The following is a 10,888-nucleotide window of genomic DNA, read 5'->3' on the forward strand; positions in this document are numbered from 1 at the left end:
TATTTTATAAGATTAGAGTCAGGTATATGATTAACCAATTATACCCAGCAGGTACTAAAGATTAGGGATGAGCTTCGTGTTCGCGTCGAACACATGTTCGACGCGAACATCGTCTGTTCGCCCGTTCGCCGAATTGCGAACGATATGGGCCGTTCGCGCCAAATTCGCGTGGCGCGTCACGGCCCATAATTCACTGCGGCATCGCAGTGCATTGCTGGCTGATGATTGGCCAAGCATGCACTATGACTCGCATGCTTGGCCAATCACAGCGCCGTCTGAACAGAGAGCCGTAATTGGCCAAAGCCAAGGAGGCTTTGGCCAATTATGGCTCAGGGGATTTATCATACGCCCCACACTATATAAGGCCGCCTGCACGGTGGCCCTGTGTAGTGTGTGTTCCGGCGTTCATAGATAGAGACAGAGAGACAGACAGTGTCATTTGATTTGAGTTAGATAGATTAGGCAGAACAGTCAGTCAGTTAGCTGCACTTACAGTGTATTGTGTATATATATGCATCCCAGGTGTTGCATATATATATATATACACTGTATTCAGTTTAGCTAGATCCGTTCCTGTTATCTTCTTACTGACAGGCAGGCTTGTCTTGTTACAGTATTTACAGCTACCTGAAGAAAATTGCTGGTGTTCTTTTGATCCTATAAGTACCACAGTCAGGCAGCTAGACTATTTACAGTTAGTGCAGTGCGTCCTGCTCACAGTGTTGAGCTAAAACTACAAGTTAGTGGGAGTGCGTCCTGCTCACAGTGTTCAGCTAAACCTACAAGTTAGTGGGGTGCGTCCTGCTCACAGTGTTTAGCTAAACCTACAAGTTAGTGTGGTGCATCCACCTCACAGTGTTCAGCTAAACCTACAAGTTAGTGCGGTGCGTCCTGCTCACAGTGTTCAGCTAAAACTACAAGTTAGTGCGGTGGGTCCACCTCACAGTGTTCAGCTAAACCTAGAAGTTAGTGCGGTGCGTCCTGCTCACAGTGTTCAGCTAAAACTACAAGTTAGTGCTGTGCGTCCTCCTCACAGTGTTCAGCTAAACCTACAAGTTAGCGTAGTGAGACCTCTGCACAGTGTTCATCTAAAGCTACAAGTTAGTGCAGTGCGTCCTGCTCACAGTGTTCAGCTAGATCCGTTCCTGTTATCTTCTTACTGACAGGTGGGCTTGTCTTGCTACAGTATTTACAGCTACCTGAAGAAAATTGCTGGTGTAGTTTTGATCCTATTAGTACCACAGTCAGGCAGCTAGACTATTTACAGTTAGTGCAGTGCGTCCTGCTCACAGTGTTCAGCTAAGACTACAAGTTAGTGGGGTACGTCCACCTCACAGTGTTCAGCTAAACCTACAAGTTAGTGGGGTGCGTCCTGCTCACAGTGTTCAGCTAAACCTACAAGTTAGTGTGGTGCGTCCACCTCACAGTGTTCAGCTAAACCTACAAGTTAGTGCTGTGCATCCTCCTCACAGTGTCCAGCTAAACCTACAAGTTATTTTTTTGCGAGCTCTGCACAGTGTTCAGCTAAAGCTACCTGTAGAAGGTTGGTGGTGTTTTCCTGATCCTATCACTACCGCAGGCAGCTAAAAAAGCTACAAGTTAGTTTTTTGCGAGCTCTGCACAGTGTTCAGCTAAAGCTACCTGTAGAAGGTTGGTGGTGTTCTCATACTACAGGCAGGCAGTTGATTTTGCTAGCTGCAGTATCAGTATATATATATATATATATATATATATATATATATATATATATATATATATGCAGTGCAGGAATACCTAGGGGCAAGATCTGACTTGGACACCTTTCCCACCGAAAATCCTCTGGGTTACTGGGTCTTGAGGATGGATCACTGGCCAGAGCTTGCACAGTATGCAATTGAGCTACTGGCCTGTCCTGCATCCAGCGTTCTTTCGGAACGCACATTCAGTGCTGCTGGAGGCTTTGTAACCGATCACAGGGTGCGTCTGTCCACCGACTCGGTCGATCGACTGACCTTCATAAAAATGAATCAGTCTTGGATCACCACCAGCTACCAAGCACCTGATGCTGATGTAACCGAATAATTTTTTTTGAAATCTCAGATCCCTTCAAAGACTGGCTATGCTGTTGCTGAGTGACTATCCCTGAGTAATTATCCTCTTCCTCCTCAATCATCACGCTGATAGCTTGTAAGAACATTTTTGGTTCTGGGCGCCACCACCAGTGCCTAAGGCCCTATTTTTCAGCCCCTGTTTAACAGGGGCGTGTAATTACAATTTTTGATGCAATACTTTGCAGCAGGGCTCGTTTCTGCGTTACAACTAGAGTATCTGTGAGGGGTTGCAGTGTTGTGGCACCAGCACCAGTGCCTAAGGCCCAATTTTTCAGCCCCTGTTTAACAGGGGCATGTAATTACAATTTTTGATGCAATACTTTGCAGCAGGGCTCATTTCTGCATTCCAACTAGAGTATCTGTGAGAGGTTGCAGTGTTGTGGCACCAGCACCAGTGCCTAAGGCCAAATTTTTCAGCCCCTGTTTAACAGGGGCCTGTAATTACAATTTTTGATGCAATACTTTGCAGCAGGGCTCATTTCTGCATTCCAACTAGAGTATCTGTGAGGGGTTGCAGTGTTGTGGCACCAGCACCAGTGCCTAAGGCCTAATTTTTCAGCCCCTGTTCAACAGGGGCATGTAATTACAATTCTTGATCTAATATTTCACAGCAGGGCCCATTTCTGCACCCACCAAGAGCGAGTGAGGACTTAAAGTGTTGTGGCACCACCACCACCAAAGGCCCAATTTTTCTGCCCTTGTTCAACAGGGGCATGTAATTACAATTCTTGATCTAATATTTCACAGCAGGGCCCTGTGAGGGCTTACAGTGTTGTGGCCACAACAACACCTAAGGCCCAAATTTCTGCTGAGTATATAGGGCAGGCCCCTACTTTCAAACATCTAACTTACAAACGACTCCTACTTGCAAACGGAAGGAGACAACAGGAAGTGAGATGAAATCTACCCCTAGGAAGGGAAATTCTCTCCTGTAAGAGTTAATATGGGAAAAACATTTCTCCTTTCCACTGATGCTTTCCAATCCTTGTTCCACAAAAAAACCCAAATTTTCAAAAAACATTTGTCATTGGGACAAAAAGTGAGGTGAAATCTTCTGAAGAGGAGGAAAGACAGCAAAACAAATGTCACAGGGGTGATAACCCTTCCCTATGTTTTCCAAAAAGCTTAAAAAAGATTTTTTGGCTGGAGCTAAACACGTTAAAAATGTACCCGTTAAAAATTACAAACAGATTCTACTTAACAACAAACCTACAGTCCCTGTCTTGTTTGCACCACCTGTATACTGCTGTTCAGAGTATATAGGGCCTAGTGGCCCCACACCTTTCCTTATTTTAATTTGGGTGCGGGGTTCCCCTTAATATCCATACAAGACCCAAAGGGCCTGGTAGTGGTCTGGGGGATACCCATGCCGTTTGTCTCACTGATTTTCATCCATATTGCCAGGAACCGACATTACATTAATCCCGCAAGCAATTTTAAATGAGATTTTTTCCTTTAAAAATGACATTTTGTGCAGGGACTGTTCTAAACACGGGAAACACGTGCCACTTTACAGGCATACTATAGACACACCCCAGGTACTATATTTAAAGGACTATTTCACTTTTTTTTTTTTACTTTAAGCATCATTAAAATCACTGCTCCCGAAAAAACGACCGTTTTTAAAAGTTTTTTTTGCATCGATACAAGTCCCCTGCAGTAGGACCCGGGTCCCCAAACCATTTTTAGGACAATACCATGCAAATTAGCCTTTAAAATGAGCACTTTTGATTTCGAACGTTCGAGTCCCATAGACGTCAATGGGGTTCTAATGTTCGTGCGAATTTTCGGTCCGTTCGCAGGTTCTGGTGCGAACTGAACCGGGGGGTGTTCGGCTCATCCCTACTAAAGATCATCAATTTCATATGTAGGTTGAAACAGTCATTAACTGAAACAGAAACAGCTGTGTAGGAGGCTTAAAATTGGGTGAAGAATAGCCAAACTCTGCTACTAAGGTGAGGTGGTGGAAGATTGTTTCATGTCACAGGTCATACATACATCATGGCAAGACTGAGCACAGCAACAATACACAAGGTAGTTATACTGCATCAGCAAGGTCTCTCCCAAGCAAGATTTCAAAGCAGACTGGGATTTCAAGGTGTGCTGTTCAAACTCTTTTGAAGAAGCACAAAGAAACAGGCAATGTTGAGGACCAAAGATGCAGTTGTTGGCCAAGGAAACTTAATGCAACAGATGAAAGACTCATCATGCTTAGTTCCCTTTGACATCAGAAGATGTCCAGCAGTGCCATAAGCACAGAACTGGCAGAAACCAGTGGAACCCAAGTACACTACTACCATCTACTGTCCGAAGAAGTCTGGCCAGAAGTGGTCTTCATTGAAGAATTGAAGTCAAAAGGTCGGCATTCCAACATGGAAACAAGGCTAAGAAACTGGGGTGCAGAAAAATGGCAGCAGGTGTTCTCAACTGATGAGTCAAAATTTTAAATATTTGCCTGTAGCAGGAGGCAGTTTGTTCACCCAAGGGCTGGAGAGCGGTACAATAATGAGTGTCGGCAGGCAACAGTGAAGCATGGCGGAGGTTCCTTGCAAGTTTGGGGCTGCATTTCTGCAAATGGAGTTGGAGATTTGCTCAGGATCAATGGTGTCCTCAATACTAAGAAATACAGGCAGATACTTATCCATCATGCCGTACCATTATGGCGGCATGTGATTGGCCCCGAATTTATTCTGCAGCAGGACAATGCCCCAAACATACAGCCAATGTCATTAAGAACCATCTTCAGAGTAAAGAAAGAACAAGGAATCCTGGAAGTTATGGTTTTGCCCCCACAGAGCCCTGATCTCGACATCATCAAGTCTGTCTTGGATTACATGAAGAGGCAAAAGGACTTCAGGCAACCTACATCCACAGAAGATCTGTGGTTAGTTCTCCAAGATGTTTGGAACAACTTACCTGCCGAGTTTCTTAAAAAAAAACTGTGTCCAAGGGTACCTAGAAGAATTGATGCTGTTTTAAAGGCAAAGGGTGGTCACACCGAATATTGATTTTGTTTGGATTTTTCTTCTGTTCATTTACTTTCCATTTTGTTAATTGATAAAAATAAACTATTAATACTCCTATTTCTGAAAGCATTCTTAATTTACAGCATTTTTTTACACCTGCCTAACATTTTGGCACAGTAGTATATTAGTACTTTTCAATTAAATCGATTTTAAAAATAAGAAAACATGGCATTAATAAAAGACTAATCAACACAAATATCTAAACAATATAAAAAGTTTTGAAGAACAAAAATATGGCAACCTGCAGCATGGGTAGGCTTTTTAGTCTGGAGTTATCTCAAATTAATCACTTCAATACAGGGCACTTTCGTACCTTCCTGTCCAGGCTAATTTTCAGCTTTCAGCGCTGTTGCTGTTTAAATGACAATTGCGCAGTCATGCTACACTGTACCCAAACAGAATTTTTATCATTTTGTTCCCACAAATAGAGCATTCTTTTGGTGGTATTTGATCACCTCTGCGGTTTTTATTTTTTGCTAAATGAATAAAAAAAGACCAATATTTTGGGAAAAAAATATGTTTTTCTTTGTTTTTGTTATAAAATTTTGTATATACGTAAGTTTTCTCCTTCACTGATGGGCACCGATAAGCTGCACTGATAAGGCGGCCCTGATGAGGTAGCACCAATGAGGTGGCAGTGATGATGTGGTACTGATGGGCACTGATAGGTGGTACTGATGGGCATTGATAGGCGGCACTGATGGGCACTCATAGGTGGCACTGGTGGGCACTGATAGGCGAAAGTGATGGGCACTGAAAGGCTGCACTGATAGGCACAGCTGGGCACTGATAGGCGGCACTGATGGGCATTGATGGGCACTGATGGCTGGCACTGATAGATTTCACTGATAGGCATCACTGGTGGCACTGGATGGCATTTTTCATTGGCACTGGTTGGCAACTGCCTGGGCACTGATTGGCAGCTGCCTGGTCACTGATTGGCATTTCCCTGGTAGTCTAGGGTGGCATACCTGGTGGTCCAGTGTGGTGGCAGTCCCTGGTGGTCCTGGTGGCATCCTGGTAGTCCTGGTGGGCATCCGAAGGGGGGCTGCGCTGATAAACAATCAGCACAGACCCCCCTGTCAGGGGAGCAGCCAATCGGCTCTCCTCTACTCGCGTATGTCAGACGAGGTGAGTCTTCCTGTTTATATCGTGATCAGCTATGATTGGTCAGAGACTCTTTACCTAGATCGGAGTTGCGGTGTGCTGACACGCCACAACAATGGTCACCGCGATGCACGCAGCAGCTTGATATCCTGAAAACGTCATAGGACATCCGGTCAGGATATCGCAACCACTTCTCCGCCATCATTTTGCTATATGGCAGGTGGCAAGTGGTTAACGTGATTGTAAAGGCTCGCTTTTTTTTTTTTTTTTAAATAAAAAACATGTCATACTTACCTCCACTGTTCAGCTCGTTTTGCACACTGTGGCCCCAATCCTCAACTTCTGGGGTCCCTTGGCGGCTCTCGCGGCTCCTCACTTCAGATAACCCCCTAGGAGAAGCGCTCTCCCGGGGGGGCTACCTTGTGGGCGCACTCCCTAGTCCAGCATTTGCGTCCATAGACACGATTGCCGAACTCGGCCCCGCCCCACGTCATTGGATTTGATTGACAGCAGTGGGAGCCAATGGCTGTGCTGCTATCAATCTATCCAATCAAGAGCCGGGACCTTGTGCAGAGAGGGACAGCGCATCTCCGGCGTGGGAATTATGGGGCTCAGGTAAGTAAAATGGGGGGGGGGCTGGGGGGCCGGTCACTGCCAGGAGTTTTTAATGCATAGGATGCATTAAAGTGAAAAAACATGAGTGTTTACAACCCCTTTAAATTCACCCCCTGCACACACTGGTCCTGCCCTCTCACACTGCCTCTCTCTATATACTGACCCTCTTTTCTCCTGTACATACTGCTCCCATTACTTTTTTGCACTATCCCCCTCCCTATACATGCTGCCCCGCTGTCATAAATGCCTCTCCCAGCCTGTCAGCTGCCTGTATTTATGTATATCTGTATACATATGCCCACTGTGCCTAAAGGTGCATCCAGTCCTGGCTGAAAACCAACATACTGCACATTTCTTGCTGCAGCTTTTGGATGGTGTTGCAGTCAGGGTTGCATTGGATCAGCATTCAGTGACCAAGTTCAGTTTACATATTACTATATGTTTAGAAGCTCTCCTAATAGGGGTTTATGTCCTATAAGAAATGCAGTGCATATTTAGTTGGCTTAATATGCATTAAAAAAAAACTGACTATTCAGTTAGTTTATTTATACATTTTTCTGATCGCTCTTCTCATTTGGCTAATTTCATCATTTTTTTTAACTAGCCGCTCACTAAGCAAGTTTGTTTTAATACATTTTGGTGCAGTTATTTAATTAGCATTATGAAGTGTCTGAGGTTTACATCTTTTGCTGCAGTCTCTTGCTGCAGCCCGGACTGTGGTTAAGAAAGCACTACAAGACATCTATATTGATTTCCCAGCAATTTAATCAGCGCTGAGACAAGGGTTTACCAACAGAGCCACTGTTGCAGGTGTTTTGGATAATGTTAACATCATATAATAACAACAGTAACTGACTTCAAGGCATGATTCATTATCTACATCTTTATTCTAAGATCAAACGTCTGGTCATACTGTGTGAATATTAACTTAAAGTGCAACTCCAGAAAAAAAATCAGAAAATTAAGAACAAAAATCACATAATGCAGATATATAAGATCATGTGCCACATGATCAATGTAATGTTTCTTGTGGTCCCAATCACTGAGTGATGGGTGAAAGGAAACCCAGGTGGACAGGAGACCAATAGCACCCTATGAAGTGAGGCATTTAAAGTGTGTATAAAGTCTGGGATACAGTAGGTAAGGGTGGACCCTTTGTCATGTTTTTGTTGCTCTATGTGCTCCTTCTAGAAGGATTAACCCCACTATTTGTCTTGGTAACTATTATAACTCAGGCAATAATTTACACTTTTGGTGAGAGGTGCAGTAAAGATGAAACTGAGCTACAATATACTTATCCCCAACTATGACCAAAACCCCCCCCCCAAAGCTGCAAAGGCAGCCAGACATGGTTGTAGACATGCTGCAAAGCTTTGCTTCACGCACTGCAAAAATTATCCCCCTGCCACGTACAGCTGGCAGTACCACTATTGACCATGAAATGTTCAAGTGAACAGGGCCATACCACGAGCCAAATGCTAGACTCACAGTTCTGGCTTGGTATTCATAGATCCAGTTAAGCACCGCTCTATGAAAAGCAGTCCGCCATGGTCTAATGGGATGTGCTTGTTTTTTTTGCCATCGAACCTTCTGGATCAATTATCCGGAGCAAACACATAGCAAGTAAAGTATGATCTGCATTCTTCAAAGCAGGAGAAATTTTCCTCTTTATGTACAGTCTGTATGTGTGTGGTCTGTAAGTGGTTTTAGCAAAGGATGACAATCCTGGCAAATTAAAAGCATCTGCAGCGAGCGATGCATTTTGTATTGTTGCAAACACCAACAGACTAACACACATGCTCCTTTATGGATTTTAGAGTAAATACAGCTGTTGAAGTCCAGCAAAGAAAACAAAAAAACTTTCGGCTAGAGCAATACTATTGTTGGATTTTTGTATTCTAATGTTGTATATGATCTTTTTCCTAGGGTTTCCACACCTGACACAGATGTTCTGGAAGACATACAGGCTGTCAAACAACTTAGCTAACCAGAACCTTCTACAAGTGGAAGACTTCTTAACTTCTTCAGATCCTTCTGAATGTTACTATGAGTTTCCTTATTCGTTACTGTGGATCACATTAACTGTACACACATAATCAAATAGTAGAATTTGGGTTCAGGTGATTTTTACTTTAGCCATGCCACCCATTTTCTGATGAACAAAGCTGCATTATTTTCACATAAAAGAGAAAAAAAAGATTCAATAGCACAAAAGAGAGAAAGGAAAAAACCTAGGTGAACTAAAAAGTCACTAATGCCTTTATTAGAAGTCCAGATCATTAAGTCCTACTGTAGCATTTATTAGGAGCAATATTTATTAGCAATAATAAAAAGGATGAAATGCACTCACAAAAGTAGAGAGAGAGTAGAAAGGAGTTTGGCAGGAATGCGGCCGGGTGTTGCAGAGTAACACCAAGAAGCTGCTGTAGTGTCATGGCAGAGTCCGGCTGGGAAGCAACGCCAGGCATGAACAAGATAAGGAATGAAACAGCAGCCAGAAACCATACAGCTGCCGGAACTGGAACCGAAAGTGATGTAGGACATGATGTTGTCAAAGGCAGTGGGTGTGGTAATATGTTTTAGAGCATCGGGACAGCCCCTTTGTCAAACCATATGACTTCTGCCATAGCGCTACAGCCACTTCCTGGCGTTACTCTGCAACACCCAGCCACCTTCCTGCCAAACTCTGTGAGTGTCCAGAGGACTGGTCGATGTGCCTTTTCAACTCTACTTTTGTGAGTGCATTTTAACCCTTTTATTACTGGTCTCAATAAATACTACACTTAGATGGTGGTGCCTTCTGCTCTTTTTATTGTTTTTTATTGTTTTCATGCATCTTAATTTTACAAGAATAACCCTTCAGATTTTAGAGGCATGTATGAACTTGTATACATTTTTCACACCATCCAGCTGTGCATGACACTGAAGAATCATAATGTGTCCAGTGTTCTCAGGGTAGTTGCATTAAACCAGCACAAGTTCCTAATGGGCCTGAGTAATTTTTCTTCTGTTTGGGACTTGTTGGCAGGCTGCTCTACTTTTCCACATCAAAACCAATTATATAGTGGAACCAAGCCAATGAGTATCCTGTATTTTCATGTATCACCTGATGTGAGCTCAACTCGGACCTTAATTGTTTGTTCAGAATCACTTTATCTTGCATGGTGTTTTCACCTGACATTTAGATCCAGTCATTTCCCACCACCCAGAGCTTCCTTAGGCTGATACTTCCATGTGTGTACACAAGGTTTTTCTAATTTTAAGTTATTGAAAAGTACTATTTATTTCAATCTGCTGAGATTTTCTGAACTGCCTCTACAATGTGTGGAACAAGTTTACTCTTGTTACAGTACTTGTTTAAAGCTGAAGTTAAGTCAAAAATTATTTTTTTCCCTATAGCTGCAGTCCCATCACTTACCTGTAATGAAGTACGTCCCACATCGTAAGGCTGCTATTTGAAGTACAGATCCTCTCTGCAGGGGGTCCTCTTTCTGGCGCTAAACTTCTGGCAGGGGTTAATACCTTTTGGGTCTTTGGCTTGAACTGCATTCAAGATGTTTCCATGGGGACCCACCCCCTTTTCCTCTTTCATCCATTGGGAAAAGACCATGCATTGTGCACTGAATGTAGCACAATCTTTGAATGGGAAAGAGATTCTTGTCATTCATCCAATTCTCCCCAATTCAGAGAATTTATTACATTATGTGCAAACAATGCATTGCCTTTTAGATGGAGAGCGGAGAAGGGTGCAAGTCCAAATCAGACCACCTTGTTTTCAGTTCAGCCTGAAGACCTGAACCTATTAACCCTACCGTGCTGGAACTTCAGTGCCAGAAAGAGGACCAGGCACCCTGCAGAGAAGATTTCTACAAAGCAACAGACTGCACAATGTTGGGCATACTTAATTATAGGTAAGTGACTGCAAAAAAATCTTTTTTTTTCACTAAACTTTTTAGCTGTAAAGTGACAGGAAACTCTAATTAAAACAATTCAAGTATGTGTTTCTAAATTAAAAAAAGGACCTTCTATTGCTATCAGCCCCTTTCAAAT

The 10,888-nt window shown here is 43.2% G+C and overlaps 1 protein-coding gene across 1 annotated transcript in view; it reads left to right on the forward strand.

The window, feature by feature from the left end:
• The window catches only part of HOATZ (HOATZ cilia and flagella associated protein), a 120,913-nt gene extending 111,895 nt beyond the window's left edge, over positions 1 to 9,018 (forward strand). Inside the window, exon 6 of the mRNA XM_073602418.1 lies at positions 8,765 to 9,018. Within this exon, the coding sequence (XP_073458519.1) occupies positions 8,765 to 8,825 (61 nt within the window). The 3' untranslated portion in view covers positions 8,826 to 9,018. The remainder of the gene's footprint in view (positions 1 to 8,764) is intronic.
• Positions 9,019 to 10,888: the final 1,870 nt, after the last annotated feature.

Source organism: Aquarana catesbeiana, linkage group LG10 (genome assembly GCF_042186555.1).
Source record: "Aquarana catesbeiana isolate 2022-GZ linkage group LG10, ASM4218655v1, whole genome shotgun sequence".
NCBI classification, from domain to species: domain Eukaryota; kingdom Metazoa; phylum Chordata; class Amphibia; order Anura; family Ranidae; genus Aquarana; species Aquarana catesbeiana.